Source organism: Streptopelia decaocto (genome assembly GCF_964273445.1).
Source record: "Streptopelia decaocto genome assembly, chromosome: Z".
In the NCBI taxonomy this organism is placed as follows: Eukaryota; Metazoa; Chordata; class Aves; order Columbiformes; family Columbidae; genus Streptopelia; species Streptopelia decaocto.
The window spans coordinates 81,367,403-81,393,843 of record NC_138657.1 but is presented as its reverse complement, the minus strand read 5'-3'; the positions used below and the strand labels follow the sequence as shown (position 1 = coordinate 81,393,843).

Genomic DNA, 26,441 nt, shown 5'->3' with positions numbered 1-26,441 from the left:
GGCCTTGGTGTGCGAATTAGGCGCGATGCCGGTGTTGCCGTGAGCTGCGGGGCGGCGAGCAGACAGCCCCAGGTAGGCGGCTGCGGAGCGCGCGGGTTCGCGTTGCAGCTGGAACGCGGACATGTGGGAAAATCCGGGAGACAAAACCAATTTGTTGAATTACTAGGTCATTTACATAGCTGCTCCGGTCATGGTCCGTTAAACAGGCAAAAACAATGGGTTTGTTCTGCTCTCTAGTTAAGGCACAGAATGTGTAAAACAATGCGGGGTTAGCGGGATAATTGATAATCGGTTGGAGCCCGTTCCTACCGTCGGTCTGAACACAGTGTGCGGAGGTGCTGGATTGAATGAGGCATTAAGTAAAGAAGATGAACTTATTTTGTTGAGTCTCGGTGTGTTCTCCTACCAGCCCCAGTCAGGGCTCGGAGGTGGCCGAGCCTTAGTCCCAGCCTTAGTCCCGGCTTAGCCACGGTGCCCTCGGCTTTGCTGCAGCGGGTTCTTGTGGTGCTTTTCTCTGCGCCTAAGGACGCGTCCCGGAGACAAAACGATGGTTGCCTTCTGTAGGAAGAATGGGGAGTCTTGGAGGAAAGAGAAGTGTTTCCCTTTGTAGTTAAAGGTTTAATTCTGTCTGGAGAGCTCTCGGGACAGCTCCGGCCCAGCCGCTGCGTGTAGCACATTCGGTCAGATGCGCAGAATCTACCAAATCAAATATAAAACAGTTCCGATGAAAATGATGAAAAGGGTATGACAGGAGGGCACAGTCACGCTCCCCAGCATCATGCCAATAGATACATCTCGCCATATGGTCTGAATTAAGGACAGCACCAGTTCTCACACTGTACGGGGCTGATGGGATCCCGCGTCCGCGCTTTGATCCTTGCACCACGTGAAATAAAAAGATATAGAGCATGCATTTAACAGGAACCATCGGTACTTTAATTCCCTTCTATTTCTTTTTAAGTAAAATCAGAACCCTCCGATACACTTCTCTGTCCGCAAACTTCTCCTGCGTGATTGTGAGCATATTCAGGAATCGTACAAAGCGCAGGAGGAGAAGCGATGCAGAGGGATATTCTGGGAAGCAAACATGCTGACTAAATGTGATAAAGAAGAAATTAGGCCAACAATCAGATATTAAAACGAGCGACATTGTCTGCGTGTGTGTATATATATATGTGTGAGTTATTCGGAAAAAGCAGTTTGGATTAATTCTTGGATGAGGAAGCTATGTAAACAGATCAGCAAGAATTGAGTTACAAGCATTTTTAATGTGTTGTTTAAATACCTTTTAATTATGATATCTATATCCAAACATCCATATCCTTTCTACTATTTCTGTTTTCATTTTTACGTGTCACTAGAACTGAAGATGCCTGATTCTGGCTCACGTTGCCAGCAAATTTGCTCTTTCCAAATGCATCTTCTAGGAGGATATGTTTTTCCTTCCTAAATTTTAACTCTCGGAAGGCAAGAATTGAACATGGAAAACATCACGGTCAGAGAACGTGTGGAACGAGGTTCGGTGTAAAATATAATAATCTGAAAGCAAAGAGAGAGAAAGGACCAATTGTACGTGGGGTTAAGATAAATAATCATGGAAGATTATTGCAATGCATAGAGAAGAGGAGGTCAGTAAAGTAGGTTTTAGGACTTCTTAGAGATGGAAAGGGTAATTTATTGACAGATGATGTAGACACTGCTAAAAAATAAATGGATTTTTCGCCTCAGTGTTCACAAAAGAGGATGGGGAACAGATGCCAGAATCGGATATAAATTTCCCAGGAGAGAGTCAAGAAATATTGAAGGAAATAGGGATTATTCCAGAATGGGTGTTCACACAGTGGGTGAGAACATCAGTAGACGGATTAAACTCTGTAGAGGAGCCATCACAGAATTCTTAAACAAGAGAGAGGAATATTTCACGTTTGTGGGGAAGACATAAGGAAGCAAGCGAGTCCCCCCTTTGCTCCGTAGGGAGAACCATGGGGCGCATGGGGTTCCATGCAGCTTGGTGTCCCCGTCCCGCAAGGACCGAGCAACACGTTCTCTGCTTTGAGTATGTTAGAACAATTTGAAGTAACCAAAATGTATTTTGCAGTCTTCACAAAATGTACCGTTGTGTATGGGCAGTGGATTTGGTCCGTGCGTAGGGAGGAGCTCGGCTGGGTCAGGAGACCACGTTCCTGGAGGGCACCGTCACAGGCGCACAAACCTGAGCGGGGCGCTTGCACCCGGTTTCCGCGGGATGCTCCGTCCCGCCTGCTCAGGGCAAACCGCGGAGGTCTCGCGGTTCACCGGCAGGAACACGCTCTTCACCGCACGGGAGGGCTGCTATGGCCTGGTCCCATGCTGACATTGGAAGGCAGATGCTTCAGGTCCCACACCTGCAATGTTTCCGTCTTCGTGGTGTGCAGGAGTGGGTAGGACCGGGGGATGTGTGCCGGTGTTTTGCTGTTGCGTTCACCATCGGGTTCAAGTTCACACTGGGCCACTCTGGACCTCGGTCCACAAAGCACTGATATCTAAAGTTTGGATGCTTTTCTGAGCCCCCTCATGATCTAGAAGAATCCAGCTCCTGCTGGCACCGTCTGCAGTGGATGAACCTGGGTGAGCTTCACACTTTCATGGACTGAACTTCATGTTCATTGTACTGACAGAGTTCCATCTTAGTCGTCCTGCCAGCCTGGTCCTTGAGCTTCACACTTTCATAGACTGAACTTAACGTTTGGTGTAATGATGGAGTTCCATCTAAGTCATCCTGCCAGCCTGGTCCTTGAGTTTCACACTTTCATAGACTGAACTTAACGTTTGGTGTAATGATGGAGTTCCATCTAAGTCATCCTGCCAGCCTGGTCCTTGAGCTTCACACTTTCATGGACTGAACTTAAGGTTCAGTGTAGTGATGGAGTTCCATCTCAGTTGTCCTGCCAGCCTTGTCCTTGAGTCTCATGTTTCTTCAGAGTTGTTTTTGCTTTCACAAATTTGGTATCAGAGGTTCTCATTCCTCTTCTCGGGCCGAATTCATTGGTGTCTTGTGCTCGTTAGGTCTGGCCGCCGTCGCAGGAATGACGTCCCAGCGAGTGGCGGGACGCATTTTGCTGGAGGCAAAATGAGATGCTTCATTTCCACTGACCATGAAAACAGAGGGAGGCAATGGCAGAATATTGAACACTGAGCTAAGCTGTTGCAGGGCTGTGGACTCAAGCCTTGTGTTCTTCCTCATCATATAGGTTAGAAGAACAGCAAGTTAAACTTACCGGTATTTGGTGGATTGTGACAACCACAATGCAAACTGAACTTAGGTTGCCCGTCTTACAGGGGAGATCTTGAACACTTGGATACCAAGCTGATTCAGCAAAACACTTTTATTTAAAAACCTTGCGATACTTTGGAAATAGACTCCAAATCAAAGGAAATTCACGTCCCCCGGGCAGCAGTTTCTCTGCCATCCTTGGGGCAGCTTTAGCAGACCCAGCCCTTCCCGTCCTGCCCTCTTCCCCAATGCAGCTGCTGTGCTGTTTGCTCACACGTTCCAGCAGGGAGGCTGTTGTGCTCTATCCCACCTTCTCCCTTGACCCGCGCTCTGGAAACGTGCTTTGGTTTTGTCGTCCTGAGGACACACACGTCCGGTACCTCCGCCCGTCCTCCCTGGTGGCATCCAAGGTGACGAAGGCTGATAGTTGGGAAATGGGAGTGTGTTTGGTAGCCTGATGGATCATGAAGCTTCCAGGTAAATTTAGCTGGATCTTCCTGTTAAGGATCTTCTTGCAGCCTCTGCTGGCAAAGTGAAATGTCTGGTGGATGCGCTGTAACTCGGATAATACTTCGCCTGCTTATCATGATGGGAATGTGTTGGGGCTTCAGCAGCCTTCTATTCCAGCGCCAGCCTCTGAAATTACGTCTCTTGGGACGCAAGGGGTGCAGAGGAATCTCTGAGTGGGTGATAAATTCTCTCATAATCTCTGTTTTGGGGATGGGAGCATCCAGACCTAACCAGAGTCTGAGCTTATCGCCTGCAGCCCTCGGCTCAGCTGTGTTGAGTTCCTAGAGCTCCACGCCACCCTCCTGACACATCCTTACTGCTCACTGGGTCCATGTCCCGAGTGCACTCCACATAGTCCGTGTTTGCCACTGGTGGAGGCTGCAGGAACCCAAGAGCTTTCAAGGCATGAAGGGCCATGGGGAGAGGTCACACGTCACATTGGCCTCTTCTCTGCCGAGCACGTGCGGGTTCCACGGGTGCGGTGGAGTTGGGGGGCTCACTGAGGATGCCTTTGGTACAGAGGCGCTTTCCCTTCTGCTCTTGATGCAAAAATCAGCTCTCCATGCCCATAAGCAGCATTTTTGCTGTTTAACTCCATGGTTTCACCAGCCGCCCCTTTGTTTGACGGGCTTTCCCCTCTTTGGAACCATTCTTTGTCCAACTTTGATTTTTTTTCCCTTTTTTTTTTTTTCCACATGTGAAATGGTTTTGATCACGTTATATGGAGCTGTCATCACGCCCCCAGCAGTTGCCGTTTCGGTGCCTGCTCATGTGGCGCACACCTGTAACATGTTGGGAGCGGACTTGGCTTTGAAGCCAGACTTGTTCTCTCGTCAGAGCCCACATATTTCTTCCATCGTGTAATGAGGTTTGCTGATGATACAAAAGCGAGGGGAGCGAGCTGCGCTTGAAAGAGAGGAGCGGTGAAACGCTGCCTTGGCTGCCCAGGGAAGGGAAGGGGAAAGGAAAGAGGAAAGGAAAGGGGAAAGGAAAAAGGGAAGGGGAAAGGAAAGAGGAAAGGAAAAAGGGAAGGGAAATGGAGAAAAGAAAGGGGAGAAGGGAAAGGAAAGGAAAGGAAAGGAAAGGAAAGGAAAGGAAAGGAAAGGAAAGGAAAGGAAAGGAAAGGAAAGGAAAGGAAAGGAAAGGAAAGGAAAGGAAAGGAAAGGAAAGGAAAGGAAAGGAAAGGAAAAGGAAAAAGGGAAGGGGAAAGGAAAGAGGAAAGGAAAAAGGGAAGGGAAATGGAGAAAAGAAAGGGGAGAAGGGAAAGGAAAGGAAAGGAAAGGAAAGGAAAGGAAAGGAAAGGAAAGGAAAGGAAAGGAAAGGAAAGGGAAAGGAAAGGAGAAAGGGAAGGGGAAAGGAAAGAGGAAAGGAAAAAGGGAAGGGAAATGGAGAAAAGAAAGGGGAGAAGGGAAAGGAAAAGGGAAAGGGAAAGGGAAGGGGAAGGAAAGGAGGAAGACATGTAAAAAGGACTTTTCTGATTCAGCAACTGAGATGAATAAGGAAGGAGAGCGGGTAAGGTGAACCTGCTCCTTCTCCCATGCGTTGAACAGAAGAGAAACTGTGCGGAGCCCCGCAGTGAATAGGAAAGCAGGTTGTGCCCCACGGATGTGTGGGGAGCCAGGAGCAGGTCCCGTGTCCTCAGGGTGAACGTCCCTGCGCTCGTGCTGCTGCCCGACGGGGCGATGGAGAACAGCGCTTTAAACACGCACCCAAACACTAAACAGCTTTTTGTCTCTCTCTCTTTTTTGTTTTTAATGTTCTTGAAGCTCAGGGTCTGAGATTCATGAGCAAAGGTTGAATAAAAGTCAAAGGAAACTATTTTGGCACTTTATAAGGGACGAGCGAGGCCACGTCCGTAATCCCGTGCACGGTTCTTGTCACCTTATTATTAGAGCTGTGTAAATCTGGCAAGGATTTGTATTTGCCAAATATACCCCTGGCCTAGATTTGGGCTTATAATTGGAATTCAGGCCAGTTTTAACGCCTGTGCAGTTTGTAATTTTTGCCAGTTTTAAGCAAAATAACAGGAAAGAGGATAATGAAGGACAGAGGAGCCAGGAAAGCAGAAAACTTAGAAAAGAAGGAAAAAATGACAAAGGAATACGGAGCCCACTCCTTTCCTACTTTGTACACAGCCCTTCCTTAACACATCCTCTCTTCTCCCCTTCCCGCTTCATTATTGCTCTCTTTGAATTTAGAAGAATGAAATCCAGGCACTGCGCTCTGCTGGTGCTCTCACATTAGTTTGTTGATTTGCAAGCTTCTCCCTTGACCTGTCTCTCATAAATTTGCCCTGACGGTCGTTTCTTTTGCTGCGCCCTGGTGTCCATGTGCTGGCTGTGAACATCCCGCTCCGCGTGTCCGGCTGGTTCCCCGGGTCCCCCTGCAAACCAGAGTCCTCTGAGCAGCCCCCGTGGGGCTGGAACAGGTACCGAGAGGTGGTGGATGAACCATCCCTGAGACCCCCCAGGCCAGGCTGGGCGGGCTCTGAGCACCCTGAGCTGGTGATGATGTCCCTGTCATGGCAGGGGGGGCACTGGGGGAGCCGGGAAGGTCCTTCAACCCCAACTGTTCTATGACTCTGTGATTCTCAAGGCTCTTCTTGCTGCCGCTGGGTCACCAACGCGTCTTCTACAGCTCATGATGCGCTCGCCTCGTCCACCGTCTTTAGCATCTTGTGGTGTTTCCCTCGGTGCAGACGAGGGGATGGGAATTGCCGGGGCTGTGAGCGGCTCACACTCCATGGCGTGGGACGGGAGGAGCTGGCGTCACGGGGCTGGTGCTGGACAGAGGTTAAGCGGGTTTTGCTGGCGAGGCTGCGACTTCCCTGGGTCACCCGCGGGACCGGAGCAGAGCTGGAATTAGCGCCAGCACCGAGCTGCAGGTGGTTCTGTGTGTGGCTGCGGGTGCGGGTGTGCGGAGAGCCCAGCTCGGGATCGGGTTCTATTATAGATAATGATCTATATGGTGCATTGGATGGGCGGAGCCCGTTTATTGCATTATTTGGTTACTTTCTTCAGGGGTGATTCATTGATTATCATGAACACGTGCAGGTTTAAATGCGGCATAAGAATAGTACGGGAATATCAAAGGTGCCGCAGCAGCGAGCTAAAGTGAGAATATCGAACTGATATTGAGAATTCCTCCCTTTGCGGGGGAAAGGAGGAGGACGGGCACGCAGAGGGGACATCAGAAGCCTGTTTGTGACAAACACGGAATTGCTCACAAGCCAGATGGGAAGGGAGTTCCACGCACAAGTTCTCATCCAGAGCAAAGAGCGCAGGGCCAGCGCTAGAGCCAGATCCTATCAGACAGGTTTGTGTTGTATCGGTGTTCAGAGCTTTGCTGGTCCCCAGCGCCGCCAGACCCGCGTGTCCCACCGCGCTGGCACAAACGCAGGAGCACCAGCCGTCTCACCCCTCCTCAGACCAACAGAACAAACGAAACCTCTGCAATTACACCGGAACGGGGAGGAAATGGTGGTTTGGTGCCTTTGATGTGGAGCGAGAATAGGCTCGGCTTTTGGAAATTCAATTTGAAAGGATCGAACGTACGCGTCTGCTTTTTGTACTGCAATTCCTTTAGAGCCAGAAAACAGAAATTTATGAATGCAAATGCGCGGATTCTGGTCGTTGGAAGAGAAGGGAGCCCATTCAAAACAGCAGTTGACTCTTTTTCTTGATAGCACTAGAAAATTTTAATAGTTATGACGGGTTACGGAGTTTATAGCAAAGTTTTGTGTGAGCAAGCAGGCAGCATTAAATGGTAGGATGCTTCTGGGAGCATAAATATTTCTGGGAAGTATAATATGTGAGTATTTCCGAGGTGCTAATGGAAGAACGGGGGGCAAAGTCTCTCACTAACAACCCAACGCGCGTGTTGCGAAGCGCTCGGCGCTGGCCCGGGTGGGCGATGGGAGAGGAGCCTTTCGTTCCATTGCTCCGCTGCTGCCCAACCTGCTGGAAAACGACTTGTGCCTTGGAAATTGAACGGGATCCAAAACCGAGGGGAGACAGTTTCAAAGGAGAGATGCGACTCTTGTTTTCAGGACTTTGCGCAAAAAGCGCGAAAAGACAGGTTGGGCAGAACAGCGTGCGGGAGATAGACTTTGGCTCTAGTAGATGTTCCATCACAATTTCCCCTTTGCACCTTCTTTTCCTATTCCCTGTCAAAACCTGCCAAACAGGAGCTTGGTCAGTCTCTGAAATAATTCCGTATAAATGAAAACCTATATCTTAAAGCATATGTAAAGAAGCCCCGAGCGTTCTGTGAGACAGCAGAGAGCTAAAATAAACCTGAAAGGTTTTGTTTGTTTATTTTTGAATTAACCTGTTTCGGTGCCTTGTAACCGCAGGGTGTTTTCAGGTTTAAAGGGAGTTCTCTGGGCTTTGCCCCTTCCATGGGGTGAGCGGCTGCAGCACGAGCATCTCAGGCTTCGCTTCCAAAGGAGCGGCAGCATCGGTCCGGCAATGGCAACACGAGGCCTTTGTTCCGCGGTGCCGGTTCGGCTTTGCCGGGGGGAGCAGCAGGTGTCCCCTGTCACCGTGGGATGGACACTGGCACGCGGGTGCGGTCCCCAAATCTTCGGCTGGCACGGGGCTTTGGGGACTTCAGATCTTTCTCCCCGTGTGTACAAACGGCTTTGTCTCAGTTGGTTTTACAAACACGAGCCATCTTTCTTCCTCTCCCTGGCCACCTGTCTGTCCGTCTGCCTGGGGGGGCGGATGGCTCAGGGACACCTTGGGATGTCTCTGGGACGCCTCGGATGGTTCTGGAACACCTTGGGGTGGCTCTGGAACACCTTGGGGTGGTTCTGAGACACCTTGGGGTGGCTCTGGAACACCTTGGGGTGGCTCTGGAACACCTTGGGGTGGTTCTTGGACACCTTGAGGTGGTTCTCAGACACCTTGGGGTGGTTCTTGGACACCTTGGGTAGCTCTGGCACACCTCAGGGTGGTTCTCAGACACCTCGGGTGGCTCTTGAACATCTTGGGGTGGCTCTGGGACACCTCAGGTGGCTCTGGAACACCTTGGGGTGGTTCTTGGACATCTTGGGGTGGTTCTTGGTCACCGTGGGGTGGTTCTGAGACACCTTGGCGTGGTTCTTGGTCACCTTGGGGTGGCTCTCGGACACTTCAGGTGGCTCTGGGACACCTTGGGTGGCTCTTGGACACCTCGGATGTCTCTGGGACACCTTGCTGTGTCACCTTGCTGTGACTCTGGGACATCTTGGGGTGGCTCTGGGACACCTCAGGTAGCTCTGGGACACCTTGGGGTGGTTCTTGGACACCTCGAGGTGGCTCTTGGACACCTCGGATGGCTCTGGGACATCTTGGGGTAGCTCTGGAATGCGTCAGGTAGCTCTGGGACACCTCAGGGTGCTTTTTGAACACCCCGGGGTGGCTCTTGGACACCTTCGATGGCTCTGGGACACCTTGGGGTGGTTCTTGAACACCTCGGGGTGGCTCTTGGACACCTTGGATGGCTCTGGGACACCTTGGGGTGGTTCTTGGACACCTTGGGGTGGCTCTTGGACACCTCGGGGTGGCTCTTGGACACCTCAGATAGCTCTGGGACACCTCACTGTGACTCTGGAACATCTTGGGGTGGCTCTGGGACACCTCAGGTAGCTCTGGGACACCTCGGGGCGGTTTTTGGACACCTCGGGGTGCCGTGGTGCCCTGCGGCCTGTCCTGCAGCACATCCTGGCTCTCCCGTCCGACCCACCACCCGCTGGTGCCGGGTTGGAAACCCTTCCAGCTGTTTGGGAGGGCCGTGGGGCGCGGGCATGGCCCCGGGGCCCCGTGTCCGTGCCCGTCCCCGCGGCGGGCAGGGCTGATGAAGACGTCAGCGGGAGCGGAGGCAGCGGGAGGGGAGCGGCGCTCCAGATGAGGTCCTGGGGGAGCCGGGGAGGGTCATTCATGTACGACCATGTGTATGTGTCTGACAGACTGTGAAATGGTGCGTTGTTGCGCGGCTGCGCTGCACCTGGGCCCTTCATCTGTGATTGATTGGTTTGGTCATGTGTAATGGTCCCATCTGCTCCGTGTTGTTTTTCTTTTTTTACTTATAAACACCGTTCCCAGCGGCTGGGAGAGGATGAGCTCGGGTTTGTCATCTTCACTTACGCTGGAGCTCAAAAGCGCAGTGGCCGAGGAGGGTTTGCTGGGGAGGCGGCGGCGCCGCGGTTCTGCCGCTTTGCGCCCCGACCGCGTTCTCCTCCCCTGGGGGTTCGGCGCCGGCCCTTCCCGAACCGGGGCGCCCCGAACCCGAGATGCGCACAGACCCGCCCGTAGCGACTCTTACTGCAGCAAGGAGTTTTTTTGTAACCGAGCCAATACTTAATTAAAACCGCTGACATCATGGTGTTATAATTAAGCGTGGCATTAATTAAGCTGGAATAACGATTTTTTTTTTTTATTAAGAGCCGCTCCAATTGTATAAGCGCACGATCGGCAAAACCAAAGCCGAGGAGGAGAAGGGCGTCCCCGGGCTGGCGGAGCCGCCGCGGGAAGCGCCGCCGCACCGAGTTCGGGGCGAGCGGGGAGCGCCGGGGGCCAAAGGGAAATTTGGGTTGTTGGGTTGGGTGTTTTTCCTTCTTCTTTTTCACCCAAAAATGCTGATCGGCTCCTGGCATTCTGATGGCTAATTATGCATCGGAGAGCTTCGACAGCTGCATTCATCATCATAAAATGTAATAATTAATGACATTCCAACAAAGAAAAATATGCAAATGAGAACTCATTAGCATTTTCATATTCAGCTTTGATAATGCTTTTGCTGACAAGGTTGTAATTAATGAAAATTCATGTCGCAGTCAGGAGATTGGATCGGTTTCATTCCGCTCACAATTCCCAAATGCTTGCATTATGGAAAATCGGCGGCTCTGCCAACTTTTCAGGGAAGAAAAAAACACACACACACACTAAAAGCACCAGATGCAAATTAATGGTAGGGAGCCTTTAACTCTTTAAAGCCCTGGCCCCCGAGCCCCCCCGCCAACACACAAAAACAGAACCAGAGGAAAACAACAGCCCCGGCGCACAAATAGGTTGATGCACAAGCGCCGGGTCCTTCCGAAATAACTCTTGGGTTTGTCCCACAATGCAGGAATTTCTGTAAAACTTTTATTTCTGTTTCTTTCTTTCTTTCCCCCCTAAAAGGAAAACCTTGTATTAGACCTGTGTCCTAATGAACCCGCAGAAACGAGGCGTCTTCTGGGGGCCGTTCTGTGCCCGCCGGCTTCAGTGATCGGTGCTGCCCGAGCGGGTGCGCAGGGTGACACGGGGACCGCTGTGCGCAGGGTGACATGGAGATTGCTGTGCGCAGGGTGACACAAGGACCGCTGTGCGCAGGGTGACACGGAGACCGCTGTGCGCAGGGTGACAGGGGGACCGCTGTGCGCAGGGTGACACGGAGACCGCTGTGCGCAGGGTGACAGGGGGACCGCTGTGCGCAGGGTGACACGGAGACTGCTGTGCGCAGGGTGACAGGGGGACCGCTGTGCGCAGGGTGACAGGGGGACCGCTGTGCGCAGGGTGACACGAGGACCGCTGTACGCAGGGTGACACGAGGACCGCTGTACGCAGGGTGACACAAGGACCGCTGTGCGCAGGGTGACACGGAGACCGCTGTGCGCAGGGTGACACGGGGACCGCTGTACGCAGGGTGACACAAGGACCGCTGTGCGCAGGGTGACACGGGGAGCGCTGTGCGCAGGGTGACACGGGGACCGCTGTGCGCAGGGTGACAGGGGGACCGCTGTGCACAGGGTGACATGGAGACTGCTGTGCGCAGGGTGACACCGGGACCGCTGTGCGCAGGGTGACAGGGGGACCGCTGTGCGCAGGGTGACAGGGGGACCGCTGTGTGCAGGGTGACATGGAGACTGCTGTGCGCAGGGTGACACGGGGACCGCTGTGCGCAGGGTGACAGGGGGAGCGCTGTGCGCAGGGTGACATGGGGAGCGCTGTGCGCAGGGTGACACGGGGACCGCTGTGCGCAGGGTGACATGGGGAGCGCTGTGCGCAGGGTGACACAGGGACCGCTGTGCGCAGGGTGACATGGAGACCGCTGTGCGCAGGGTGACACGGGGACCGCTGTGCACAGGGTGACATGGAGACTGCTGTGTGCAGGGTGACACCGGGACCGCTGTGCGCAGGGTGACACGGGGACCGCTGTGCGCAGGGTGACATGGAGACTGCTGTGCGCAGGGTGACATGGGGACCGCTGTGCGCAGGGCAACACAGGGAGCGCTGTACACAGGGTGACACGGGGACCGCTGTGCGCAGGGTGACAGGGGGACCGCTGTGCGCAGGGTGACACAGGGACTGCTGTGCGCAGGGTGACAGGGGGACCGCTGTGCGCAGGGTGACACAGGGACTGCTGTGCACAGGGTGACAGGGGGACCGCTGTGCGCAGGGTGACAGGGGGACCGCGGCGCTCAGGACAGGCCGTTCCCTGCCCTGCGCCCTTGTGCTGGCTGGTTATGGGAGCCGGAGCCGTGGCCGGGCAGGACGCGTCCCCGCGCGTGGGGACATCGCGGATGCTGCGCGTTGCGGTCCAGCGCGTCCCAGCCGGGGAAGTCACCTCCTTTCCGTGCCCACCAGCCCATTTGCAGATTTTTCAGAACTTTTTTGCAGCTTGGTGCTGCGTGACTTCATTTGTACTTTAAAATCATTTGTAATTTTTTTTGCGTACCCATTTCTTTCAAATGCATCAGGTTTGACTCTTCCGGAGCGGGTCCTTTAGTACGGGCGCACTGCCCAGGCAGATGGTGTAATGTCACCTGTGAGCAATCTGAATAGATAGGTTCATTCTTACATTTCAGAGAGCTCTTTATTTCCTTTCTGTACGGTCCAACCATTGCTGAGAGACTGTTCAAGATGGGGTTTCTTTTTGTGTTTCCTTTTCAAGAGATTCCCGCTGTGATTGGTTCGGTGGGTTTTTTCCCCCCAAACTCTGTGTTTTCAGGCTCAGTGAAAAATCCGAGACTTGAGAAACTTTCCCGGTGTTGTTGAAACGGCATCATATGAAACCCTCGGCCATTTTTTAAAGTGTAAATGAGGAAATGAGAAAGTTAAAGCCGCGCTTGATTGTTAAGACATAACTTTTTAATTTTACAAGTTCAACATTTGATTTAAAAAAAAAAACAACAAAAGAACAACCTCTAGTTTTAAAAAGAGCATCTTTTAATGACTGTTGGGTTTTGTAAACGCTGTTTAGAGAACCATTGGGAGACAGATTTGTGTTGCACAGAGACCCAGAGAATCAGAGCTTCCACCTGCACCTTTTTGTCCCAATTAGTCCTTAAAACGAGGGTCCGTTTGCAGCTGGTGTCTGTACAGCCCCTTATTGTGCCGTGTCCGGCAGGGCCTGGGTGTCCTGGGGTGGTACTGGTGTGATACTGGTGTATACTGGTGTGATCCTGGTGTGATACTGGTGTATGCTGATGTGATAGTGGTGTGATCCTGGTGTATACTGGTGTGATCCTGGTGTGATACTGGTGTAAACTGGTGTGATCCTGGTATGATCCTGGTGTATACTGATGTGATACTGGTGTGATACTGGTGTGATCCTGGTGTATACTGATGTGATACTGGTGTGATACTGGTGTATACTGATGTGATCCTGGTGTATACTGGTGTGATACTGGTGTATACTGTTGTGATCCTGGTGTGGTACTGGTGTATACGGATGTGATCCTGGTGTGATCCTGGTGTGATCCTGGTGTGATACTGGTGTGATACTGATGTATACGGGTGTGATCCTGGTGTGGTACTGGTGTGATCCTGGTGTGGTACTGATGTATACTAATGTGATACTGGTGTGATACTGATGTGTTCCTGGTGTGATCCTGGTGTGATCCTGGTGTGATACTGATGTATACTGGTGTGATCCTGGTGTGATCCTGGTGTATACTGGTGTGATCCTGGTTGTAACGATCTGGTGGTGTCACAGGCTTCCCATGAGTTCATTGTCATTAGTGAGGACTTGGAGATGGCCTTGGGGAGGACCCCTTGGTGTACAAGCTCCTAAAGCATAAATCCTCATAGACACCTTGTTTGTCTGCTTTCCCTCAGGAGGGAGAGGAATAAAATGTTACTATTTATTTCTTTTTGAATTTACAGCGAATGGGGAGCAGTGGGGTCTCGAATGGACTTTTAGATGTGTTTATCCGATCATATAAAATCCCAGGGCGCCTGAGCTGGCTGGGGAGACCATAGGGCTCCCGTAAACTGTATTTTGAGGTAGGAATATTTCATTCTGCTGAAAATCAGGCCTTAAAGTGACGCATCTGAAATTAGCGACTGTTTCCAAGGGGGGAAAAATCATTTACTGGATTAGAAGAAATAAACTGCTGGTTTCCAGGGACCTCGCAGGGGAGGAGAATTTACCCCAGTCTTTCTCAAACCCTGGTAAAGCTGGAAATCAAGGGGATCAGGTTGTCTCCTTAGCCTTCCCATTTGAGGTTTTATCCAAAAAACCCACCCAGTTCGGTATCTCCTTGATTTGTCTAGGAAGTAAATGTCATCGTTAAAGCAGGATGTTTTATGCCGTAATTCCAGAAAGCTGTGCAGCATTTGTTCTGTTTCGGGGAGAGATGCTCGTCTTCCTGCTGCCCCCGGCAGATCCTCGTGCCATCAGCGCTTCTGCTTTGCCTTAGAAAAATGTCCCAGCATTGGTGACATTGGTGGGTTCGTTGGTGACACCGATGGGTTCATTGGTGACATTGGTGGTGCCATTGGTGGCACTGGTGGGTTCATTGGCACTGGAGGCTGTGTTGGTGGCACTGGTGGGTTCATTGGTGACACTGGTGGGTTCATTGGTGGCACTGCTGGGTTCACTGGTGACACTGATGGGTTTGTTGGTGACACTGGTGGCTGTGTTGGTGGCACTGGTGGGTTCATTGGTGACACTGGTGGCTGTGTTGGTGACACTGGTGGGTTTGGTGGTGACACTGGTGGCTGTGTTGGTGGCACTGGTGGGTTCATTGGTGACACTGGTGGCTGTGTTGGTGGCACTGGTGGGTTCATTGGTGACACTGGTGGGTTCATTGGTGGCACTGGTGGCTGCACTGGTGACACCGGTGGCTGTGTTGGTGGCACTGGTGGGTTCATTGGTGACACTGGTGGGTTCATTGGTGGCACTGCTGGGTTCATTGGTGACACCGGTGGCTGTGTTGGTGGCACTGGTGGCTGCATTGGGGCATTTGAGGCATTACCAACACAGCGGCTTGTGCTTGGACTCATTTTGAGCTGCATTTATTTGTATCTGGTATATTTAACATTTCTGGAAGAGGATAAAGAATAGTTCCCCTCTTTTTTCTTTAACTTTGCTTTTCCATTCTTTTTAAACACATCAATATGCGCAAAATAAATATGTTGCTAAAGTTTTTATGCTCTTTCATTAATAGCTCAGGGAACAGTGCATTTGAAAATAAATCCAGGCCAAAATTTCAAATTTGCTAACGAAACGCAGAAATTCAACACCGACAATCGCCGTGCTTAAAAGCCCCTTGGATCAGGTGGTGTTTTACCATATGGGCGTTTTAATTAGTAATAAAATCGTTGATCGGGCTTTAGCAGCGGGATCTACAAAGCACCAATATCTGCCGGTTTTGCTTTGTTTTGCGGGTGTGAATGTCTCTGTATTTCACGTTCCCCTCGGTGCTGTCGGTGGCCGAGCAGGACTCCCGTTGGTTATAGTATCGGGGTGGTTTATCCGACAGATACCCAAGCATCCCGGTGCCAGCAGCGCGTTAAGAGCCATCAGCGCTTTGGGATGTGCCCAACTCCGCAACGGGGCTGCGAATGCCAGTGGGGAAAGTCCTGCGCCCCGTGCTGAATTGATACCCGCTGGGACAGCCCCAAAACCAGCCCTGGAGCGTCCCCGTGTCCTGCAGACCCCTCAGAAAGGTGCGCGGTTTGGAAGGAGTCGATGTCCTGGGGGGGAATACCCGTTTGGAAGTGAAAGCACGTGCATTCCTAACCATAGGGGCCTTTGTTCGCTGCCTGCAGCGCTCGCGCTAAATCAATAATACATTTCAGATCTGGGGGAGTGCATCCGACTCCTTTTCCGCACCGATTTCGGGAGTGTCTTTGTTCTGGCGGCGCCTCCACCTGCCCCCTCCACTCTAAAGATTTGCAGCATTTTGAAAGCATTTCTTTCAGTTTTTCTGCTTTAAGCTTTGTGTATGGTAGCAAAACCCGTAGCGGTTTCACAAACAAATAGAGAAATAATAATAATGTGCTTCAAGTAATGTAAAAACATTGTCTTACGAAGAATAACAATACTAGAAAAATGTAATACTTGAAAAGATAATTTAATACTGGGAAAAAGTGATATTACGAGCCTACTGAGTAATGAAGTGGTGACGAGATATTGGTTTGGGCTTGAACCCGGTTGCACTGAGGCCGGTGCTGCTGTCTCCCTGTTCCCGGGTCCCATCGCTGGGATGGACCCTTCCTGGGCGCAACGTTGGGCAAAATAGGGCTTAAAATGAGGATCCCAGCTCCAGAGCCCAGGGAGGGGTTTGTTTGGGTGGGCTGGGCCCCAGCGCCACCGGTGCCACCAGCGCCACCAGCGCCACCGGTGCCACCAGTGCCACCAGCGCCACCAGCGCCACCAGCGCCACCAGTGACACCAGCGCCACCAGCGCCACCAGTGCCACCGGCTGGGATTCACTGCTGCCTGGAGACTGGGTGCAAACCCTCAATAAGGCTGGAGCTGCGCTCACCTACTTGATTTTTGCATCGGGACCCCAGGGCATTGCCCAAAAATGGTTGCGTGGTTATTTCTGCAGATGTGATTTCGGAACGGCAGCAAACCCGCGCGGTGTTGGGCCAGCCTGTAGAACTCCTGCGCTCCTCTTGCACGGGCGCTGCAAGGGCTTCTGGAAATACGAGTCGCTCTTATTTAGGAACTTCATCACACGAACTTCATGCCCATATTTTTTCTTCTAGTTGGTCCACTTAATAAGATTTTGGAGAAGGTAACTTTGGTGAACCACCTTTTCTACCAGCTTGGTAGATCAGGTAGAGGCTCCATGAAAATGGGAAGACTACAATAGCCAAAATGTAATAAAAACTAAAGTAAAGTCTATAGTCAAACTCCTTAATTGTGATGCATTTGCTGAGTTTCCCGCTTCCATCGTCGGCCCTGCTCCGATGCCATATGGTCTACCATGGAACATTTAACTTGTCAGATATAATGGATTGTCCTGGAAGCAGATTTTTGCTTTGAGCGTTCGGCTCTTTCTTGCATTTCACTCTCAGCTCCAGGCTGCGGGATGAAGGATTGTGGTGGAAATGCAAAGAGGAGCCACGCGGTTGATTCCCCTGAAGAGAGTGACCTATATGCCACAAAATTTTCCCCACGTAAAGAGGCATTATCCCTGTCACTGACCCTAGCAGGCTGCATGTCAGAACCATTTAAATTTGTCTGGACTTAACAGATTGTGCAAACGTTTCAGAATCAAGTGCTTAGGAATAATCAAGACTTGTCATTTCAACTTAGGCGGCGGCGGCTCGCGCTGGCCGCGGGACGAGCGGCGCTCACTGTGACCCACATGCAACCGGAGCCGCCGCCTCGCGCACCTTGCAAATTAAGTTCATCTCCCAGGGCTACCGGAGCTTAGAAAAATAGAGATTATCTGGTCAGGAACCCAAATGGCTGTTACCGTGCGGTTGGGAGCCATCAGTCGCATAGGTGGGCCAGTGGTAATTAATGACGGGCATCGTTTGGCGCCGAAGAGGCGCTGGGAGGTTCTCGAGTGCGTTGGTCCCTCTGGGGCACCAGGAGCTGCCGCCGAGGAGCCTGAAGCGCAGCTGAGATTTTCTGTAGTATAATCTTCAACTAGTCCGTTCTGAAGCAAACGGGAGAAATGACAAATTCTTCCCCGGCTCAGGGGTTTCTAAAATTGCCTCTCACTTCAGTATAATAAAACCCAATAGGTAATACTGCTGTCGCGTGCTGGGGAGTAATTAAAGAATCCAGGATAAAAATCTGGCCCCGCTAAAGGTGCTCAGTTTTATTTAATATTGGTGCAGACGAGAATAAAATGTGTGCAAATCCATCTGAATGAGCTCTTCGCTGCAGCGTCCCTGCCAGCTCTGAAGTTTGCTTTTAGGAATGGTCATTTAATTCCTTTTTTAACGAGGGTCGTTGTCTTTGCGTTTGGCAGCAGCAGGAGAACCAGGAGCCGGCAGAGGTGGGAAATCCCCTCCCCAGGACTCATTTTTCTCAGCACAGGAACCAACATTCCCGGGTGTCTGTCTCAACCCAAATTGTTTGTTCCCGAAATGTGTAGGAAATGTCAGTCCTCAAGTGTAAAGATGTGCTCAGGGTCTGCGTGCCCTCTGCTGGATGTCGCCGATGGGAGACGCTTGGGTGTTAGTGTTACACTAGAGCGTTACACTAGATTCACCACCGCTCCTGGTGTTTTGCCATTCGCTCCTTGTTTGTTTCGTCTGCTCAGCTAAACCAAATAATCCCATCCGTTGTTTTTAAAACATCAAAATCACAACAAAAACAAAGGCTTGGCTTTCTTCTATTTCTGCACTGACCAGGACTCCAAATAGAAACGTGTCATTGAGTGTTTAATTGAGTGCCGAGGTGCGGTGCGCTCCCGATCGGGGCCATCGCCTTGATCTCTATGGGCGCGGGGTTTGCTTTAGGAGCCGTTTAATAACCGCGGCTGGATGGGGGGGGTTACAGAGCCGGGTTTAGAGCCCAGGCTGGGGCTGCGGGAAGGTTCATCGGCCTCTTTCAATTCCTGGCCTTAGATCTTTATCTGCCGTGTTTGAAAGTGCTTCTGTTCTCACTGGAGTGAAGAGGCGGCTTTGCAGAGAGATGATAAAGATCTCCTGAACAAATGACGAGGGATCACCCTGCGCCTATTTCAATTTCAAATAGCCCTGTGAGGCTTACCTAGGATAAAACAATATCCAGTGCTTTACATTCGGTTCTTATATATTGCTTTTAGGTCCGGAGCATTATTACAACTTGGTTTTGTCTCGTATCTTTATGAAAACGTTGCCTCTTTTTATCATTCGGATTCTCTGCTATTAGATAATGCTTTTGATTTTGATTTTTGTGCGTGTTCTGCGGTGCCCATCGTCACCCCCCGCCCATTTATGACTATTACACATTCCGGGAATGCGAAGGGTAAAACACGGCGAATGAGTTTCCGTGGAGTTTTTGTGTCTCTTCAGAATAACGCGGCTGTTTGCAGAGCCTGATCCAGGTGTTCGGGCTGAGCTGATCGTAATTATTTCCTCCAGACTGAAATTCCGCGCACATCCGCAAAGGAAACCGAAGATGTTTGTGAAGTCAGATGCCTGCTCAGCCTAATGAAGGATTGTGGCCCGTGAATGCGCGTCCTGGGCGGCTCTGGGCGCTGGCCGAGCTTTGCGCAGCTCGCCGAGCACAATTCCTTCAGACGGCGGTGAAATAAACACCGGCTTTGTTTAAATACCTAATTCAATTATGAAAGTTTATTATTCTGGTCTCAATTAGCGCATGCACTTGATATGAAGCTCATTAATGTTCCTCGTCCGCGGTGTTATTGATGGGTTGCACAATCGCAGCGACGGCAAGACCCGCGTGTCCTGAGTCACTGCGAGGTGCTGAAAACCTGTTGCAAAGGGTGCAGCGAACTTGTAGGGACTGGATGAGCCCCGTCCATCCTGTAACGTGTCTGCATCATCCCCCACTATCCGTGTCCAACCTGCCTTTTATGGCGTATCGTGATAATCTGCACAATCTGATCCATTCTGGTGGGACTACTCAGGGACCCTTTAATATAAATCGGGTAGAATATGGTCTTTGATATTCTCTCTTTGCATCCTCGGAGGTTCAAGAACAGCTTTGCCGTGGCTGTTTTCTTTCAGAAGCCCGCAAACAGAGGAGTCGCGTCCTGCCCTGCCATAGATGCTGTTATTTGGCAGATTACAGAAATAGATGGAGCAATTTGCCTCAGTCTTTTGGTTGGGGTCCAATATTGCGTGAGCTGAGATCAGTGAACAAAAAGCTGGGCTGCTGTTTTCACAGAGGGTGCATATACGTATAGCCACATATATACACGTGTGTAAGGGAGTAGTTTGGGGTGTTTGGGCACTAACGTCGCCCGTTTGAGTGTGAGCGAGTCGGTGGTGACGTGTCCCTTTTGCTCTGAATTTCCTCCCTTTAGCTTGTTCGAGCCAGTTCTGCGGCTTTATTTTAGTACAGGTTTTAGGATTTAATTTTCTTTGCATTTTGGTGGTACTGTTTAAGAAAAAAAACCCTCTCCCTTTGTAATGCTACTTGCTCCGGCATCATAACGTCTCTTTAGGAACCATTACTGTTTACTGCACATCGGTGCACAAATCCTCTTGCGTGTCAAAGATCTCTTTCCCCTCGCACCGCGCTATGTCTTGGGGTGCCATGCCCTCCAAGTATTGGGATTAATACTGTTAATACCTTCCCTTAGTGTAGTGTCTGGTTTGTGGACTTTGCCTGGATCAGATGCCGTGTCATTTGTACTATTTTGTGAGCGTTATCGCGCAAACTTTGCTTAAAATCTCTTGGATTTCTTCCTTATTGTCTGTACTTCACATCCAGCACAAAGCAGAAATAGCTCATTAACATGATACTTCCATTACCGTCGGATGAGACTCTTTGTGATGTAAAACGCGCCGTTCACAACCTCGCGGAAATAAATAGGGTATTTTGCCCGTAGATCCGTACCGGTAAGCGCTGCTGTCGGAGGAGCGCGGCGGTGCGGCCCGTCAAGCCCCGTGCGTTACTCCGGATAAACAACGCGCTGCTGCTTTCGGGTTGGAAGAGGAGAAATCGCAGCCGGACACCCCAACCTTCCCAGCCCCTTCCTGCCTATTCCCTGCCTGTCCCTGCCCGTTCCTGCCCGTTCCTGCCCCTTCCCTGCCCGTCCCTGCAGCGCCAGCTGTCACACAAAGGGGACAAGGGGCCGAGCCTCCCGCCAGCTGTTGGCCAGGGCCAGCGCTCAGATTTACAGCCTTCCGTGAGGCGGCCAAAACATGGCACTAAACGCTAACAGCGTTTTTCCTTTCCTGTATTTCCTCCTTTTTCTTCCCCTCCTCTTTTAAAGAGCTGAGTATTCAAAAGTCGCGATGAAATCAAGATGAAAATGCGGGCAGATGATGTGTCCTGCCAAGGGCAAAAGGGCAGCAAGCCTGTCCGTGGAGGGCACAGCGTGTATCGTAGCTATAGGATATATAGTGTGCGCTCATTTATTTCTGTGAGGTTTATCCTCAAATAATTGGTAATTATGTACACATTTTGGCTTGGTTTGTCTGCTGCAATGAGCCCGGTTTCAGGTCTCTGAGGGAAGAGCCAGCAGTGCTGATCGTCTGGCTGGCAGCGGGGCCGGTGGGGGAGACCCCCCGCAAGCCCCCTCTTCTGCTGCAACCAGACTCAGATGAGCACAGCAAAACTAGAGATGAAGGCAGAAGGAACCTATTTCCTGCTTGTTGTAACAATGCAAATAAGCCCTGCTCCGGCTGGTGACACCAGGGGTTCGCTCTGTGCGCCCAAATGTGGAGCTGGGCAGTTCAGCCCAGAACGGGGCGTTCCTGATGCCATCGGGTGCCCTGGGGACACTGAGCATCAGAGGTAACAACCATCCCTTTTCAGAAATGCACTAACAAAATAAATAGATTTAAGCAAAATTACAGACCTGAACAGACCGAAATTTGCAGCCATTAAAATTCCAACCCTAATACAATTCCCTTATTTATTCCCCCCCCCCAGACAAGTTTCCCTTCTTGACTCTAACCAAGAACTAAACCCCGAATGTAGGGCGGCGGAAACCTGAATTAGAATATTCCGGTCCGACTCATCTCTCAAAAAATCTGTCGAACACGAAATGGAGGCAAACGTTGAATTGAAGACATTTATAGAAATAGCTTCGCTTCCTTTTGGGTGCAGATGGGAGAGGCGGCTCGTGCCTCTGGTTCTGCCCACCCGCGCCAAGGTGCCCGGCTCCGGGGCTTTGTGCTCTGCAACTTGCTTACATTTACTACTTCATTTGATTAATTTTTCAAAGTGCACTGTGGAGAGGCAAGTGGCTTCTTATCGATGGATCGACCATCCTGCGCTGCTTTGATTTGCTGCAGCTCAACAAAAATGCAAACAAAATATTTCGGAAGCAACGGGTTTAGTTTAGTGGCGTATTCGGTGGGTTTTTTCTAGAGGTATTTAGAGAGCAGAGGCTTGAGATTCAGTGTTTGTCAGACACCGGGAGCTGCACGTAGTCCTTCCTTTGTCTCTCCTTTGATTGGCATGCACGGTGCCAATTAATTGAAAATATATAGATGTATTTACACCCGGGCGAAGTTGTTGCCTGCGATGGCAATGGAGATGCTTTCTGTGCCGTGCACAAGGAGCAAGGGCGTGTTGGGAAGTTACTCCCCAGCCTTTGTAGGTCAACGTCTTCCATGGAGCTTTGTTTCAATTGTCAGATCATAAAGCCACGGAAGGGTATAGATCGTGCCGTGCGTTCGCAGCGCCGGTAACAAACGGCACATTTTAGCATTTGGTCCTCTAGGTAGCAAAAAATGAATCAGATGTCTGACAAGATTAGTTATTCATCTCTATTCCAGGCTCTCCCGTTTTTTTTTCCCTTCTTCTTCTTTTCTCTCTTTTTTTTTTCCCCTTTTTCCCTGGCTTACAACAAATATTACTAACGGGTACTTTTAGGGTTTAAAATATGGACAACAGTACTCCATGCAGTAAAAGACTTGAACGATTAATGCTACCCTTATGCCTCTTTTGAGTAGTTTTAGCCATGGGGCTTGGCACTGCCACCATTGTCTTTGTGCCAAAAAATATCCGCAGCGGCTGCCGCATTCTAGTACTAGAGGGTTGTCTCGAAAATTCCGCAGTGAATGCGTCGGGTGTCTCCATCGCTGAGCCGCTCTCTCTAAACCATCCCGAACCAGAGCGAATCCTCAGCACAGCGCAGGCTGGGGCGGTCGAGCGACTGAAAATGTACAGGAAACGTGGAAATTCAGGAGAAGCTTTTGTGTTTGTGAGGACAAATAGTTGCTGCACGAGCCTACTCTTGCATATTATCAGCGCTCTCGCAAATTTTATTATCTGAAACAAATGTGCCAGTGAATTTTAAGCAGAAAATCAACATCAAGACTGTGGCTAATTTTAAATGGACGGTTTATACAAAAGATATTCCCCCCCCACCCCCCCAAATAAAACAAATTGAAACGTCATTACGAAAAGTATGATAATTTCATAATTACGGCTGATGGTGAAAATCTTTGTATGTGTATGTTTTTAACGGTTTCTTGACTTTTTCATCAATTTTGGGGTATTTCTCCTTAATCGAGAAGGCAGATTTCTGGCTGTACGTGGCAACAGCAACAACAAAACCGTAATAAAGTGAGCGGCTTACGCTATCAGAGCGAAATGCGTTTGCCCGCGATCTCCAGAGCTATCTGTTCGGTGGTAAAAGTGGATGCTGGAGATGAAATCTTTACAAGGAGCATAATCCTAAATAAAAAAGAGAGAAAAGAAGTCAATCTCCTGCTGGCTGCTGTGCCGCTTTGGTACCTCGCAGACTTCGACAGAGTCCTGGACGAGTGCCCATTGATGTCATGGAAACACTCAAATTACTGAGAATGATTCATGTCTATGCTGTTCTCTTATCCTCCCCCACACAAATAGAAGTAGATTTTAACCCTGACAACTTGTAATTTGCAGCGGGTTTATTTTTGTATCTGGATAAATATTTTTTAACAACTGAAATTAAGATGAGGCTGCCTGTGTGTGATACGATAGGAAAGGAGGTTGCGGTGCCCCGGCGCCTGCCTTCCCGCGCCTCGGGTGCCGCTCGGGCTCGCTCCCTCGCCGCTTGGCCTTTATTTCCCCATCCTCGCCGCTTGTTGTCCGCATCCACTTTCGGGCCCTCTTGGGGCGATGGGAAGTAGCACACGGAGCTCCGAGCTCGGCCTTGGACGTGGAAAATGTCATTGGCGTTTCAGTCTTGACCGATGGCTGCCAAGGGTTCCGGTGCTGAGCAGGGCTGTGGGGCGGCTGATCTGGTACAACCAGACACAAGTGCTTTCCCGAGTTATTACACGTGCGATCAGCAAATAGATTGTGGAGTTTCCCGTGTGTAAGTAGCTATGTGGAAAGCAACCGAGCGACAAAAACAAGCCTTAAATTGTTACGGGGGGCAAGATGATTGTTTTATTCCAAACCGCTCGCAACGGTCAAACCTCATCAATAATCCCTCCAATCGGCGATCAAACCCTGAGCTGCGTTTAAGGGAAAGGCTTGCGGAGCCACTGTGGCCACAGCCATTTGGGAATGATTAAAATCACCTCCATCATCCTTTGTGTAACGACGGGCGGGCTCTGCACGGAGCGGGGCTGCGGGGACCCCGGAGCGGGGGGCACTGTCACCGCCATGCGCCGTGTCACCGCTTGGGTGTCTCGGGGACGCGGGGTGCGCAGCGGGGGACCCCGGAGCGGGGGGCACTGTCACCGCCATGCGCCTTGTCACGCCTTGGGTGACGCGGGGTGCGCAGCGGGGGACCCCGGAGCGGGGGGCACTGTCACCGCCATGCGCCGTGTCACCGCTTGGGTGTCTCGGGGACGTGGGGTGCGCAGCGGGGGACCCCGGAGCGGGGGGCACTGTCACCGCCATGCGCCGTGTCACCCCTTGGGTGTCTCGGGGACGCGGGGTGCGCAGCGGGGTACCCCGGAGCAGGGGGCACTGTCACCGCCATGTGCCATGTCACCCCTTGGGTGACGCGGGGTGCGCAGCGGGGGACCCCGGAGCGGGGGGCACTGTCACCGCCATGCGCCGTGTCACGCCTTGGGTGTCGCGGGGACGCGGGGTGCGCGGCGGGGGACCCCGGAGCAGGGGGCACTGTCACCGCCATGCGCCGTGTCACGCCTTGGGTGTCGCGGGGACGCGGGGTGCGCAGCCAGGGACCAACAGCAGCTGCTCGCTGGGTTTTATACCCCAGCCTACAATAAAAACTTGGGTTTTACGAGTGGTTTTACTGTGTTCGTGGGCTGTTTTGTTAGATAATGCCTCCCCCCATGCTTCTCCTCAGCGAAGGGTGGTCTTTTAGTGGCAATATGTTTTGTATCAGCCCTCTTGACTGCTCTTTGTCTCCGGAGCACGTGGTGCGGTGCTGCTCAGCCATGACTTAATGCTTTGCAGAAACCACCTCTTCCCTTCTTGATTTCGCTCGAGTCTGCCCATTCAAACCTCAAAGAACCTTTCTTTTCCTTTGTAAATATGGCAGCGCTGTAATGGGGGCTGCAAGTCAGGCTGCCGGAGCTGAGCGTTAAAGGCTTCCTGGGAAAAAAGGAGGCAAAGAAAGGGTATTTAGGGCTGGCAGAGCTGCTTGGCGGCTGTTGGGCCCCGTTCAAGAGCGAGTGGGGAATGTGTCCCAGGTGTAAATTCCATCCCCACCTTTGTCTGGGGGCGATTTGCTCCTGGGAAGGATGTGGATCTGGAACCCAGCAGCTCCACATGCAATGAACACCATATAAAGTGCTCAGAGATGCTATATATATATATATATATATATATATCTCTGCTTCTATCCGTTATACATATCCTTTCTTTTTTTTTTACAGGTAAAACAGAAAGGGGTTCCTACTCATCCTATGGAAGAGATTCGAATTTACAAGGTTGCCACCAGGTAAGCGACCGTCTTGTGCTAAATACCCTGAGAAATGAGGTTTGTCCTTCGGGCTGTGCATCCCGGGGCCAGACCCAGCCTGAGCGGATGTGTATTTCTTAGAACCGGGCTTTATTTATTCGCAAATGCGGATTTTAAGGCTCTTGGAGCCAGGACGTGGTTACTGGAGACGGTTGGTGCTGGGGTTGGCGTGACCGGGAGGGACAGGGGACTGTCCCCTGGCCACTGTGCGGGACCGCTCGAGGGCCCCTGTCACCCCCAGCCATAAATTCCAGTTTCCAGAGAATCTCTATGATGTTGTGTGAAAACAAGGTTGTATTGAGGGATAAAAATGTCTGTGAAAATATGATTTGTTGTCCCTTTTTGTTTCGGAATTGTTTTTGGCTGGAAGTCAAGGCCAGCAGGCTAACAGCAAAGCCGTCTCAAGGGAAGCGCGCGTGAGCTAGGAAAATAAGAGTAGTTTAATTCAATAATAAACGCCAATGCGATACAAAGGTATAGCGTGTGTGCGTGCGCCTCTCTGCAATGTGCATTTCCATACTTTTAAGTCTCCGGAGAAAGTCTGAGTCTAAAAATACTATCAATAGCCAAAAGTCTGTGCTTTGTTTCAAGACAATTGATTTTTTTTTTAAAGACACTTTCTTTTTAATTCCAGTAGCAATATTAATCGCGTGCTTAAATTCGTTTTGTTCTTGAAGAGTGCTGGGTTTCTTTTCCTTTCTCTAAGTGCAGTGGCTTCGCGCTTTGGAAAACTACTGAAAGAATTTAATAGCCTTCTTCATATTCAAAGCTTTAGAATGTTCTCATCTGGCCAGGAAATGAGAATAAACCCAAACCGAGATAACCAGAGCAGATAAGTCCAGAAGATAACACGTGTCACTGCCTTCACCCGGTCCAAAGCAGCTATGGGAGCTTGTAATTGATTTTAGTTGCCATTTCCAGCGCTGGGGATGTTGTCCCCATGTTGTCCCCAGTGTTTTGCTG

At 51.0% G+C, this 26,441-nt stretch overlaps 1 protein-coding gene across 14 annotated transcripts in view; it reads left to right on the top strand.

The window, feature by feature from the left end:
* Positions 1-26,441, top strand: part of TCF4 (transcription factor 4) — a 170,425-nt gene that overhangs the window by 61,311 nt on the left and 82,673 nt on the right. For all 14 annotated transcript variants that reach the window (XM_082075361.1, XM_082075365.1, XM_082075362.1 and 11 more), the window contains one exon: positions 25,393-25,457. In XM_082075361.1, the coding sequence (XP_081931487.1) occupies positions 25,393-25,457 (65 nt within the window). The remainder of the gene's footprint in view (positions 1-25,392; positions 25,458-26,441) is intronic.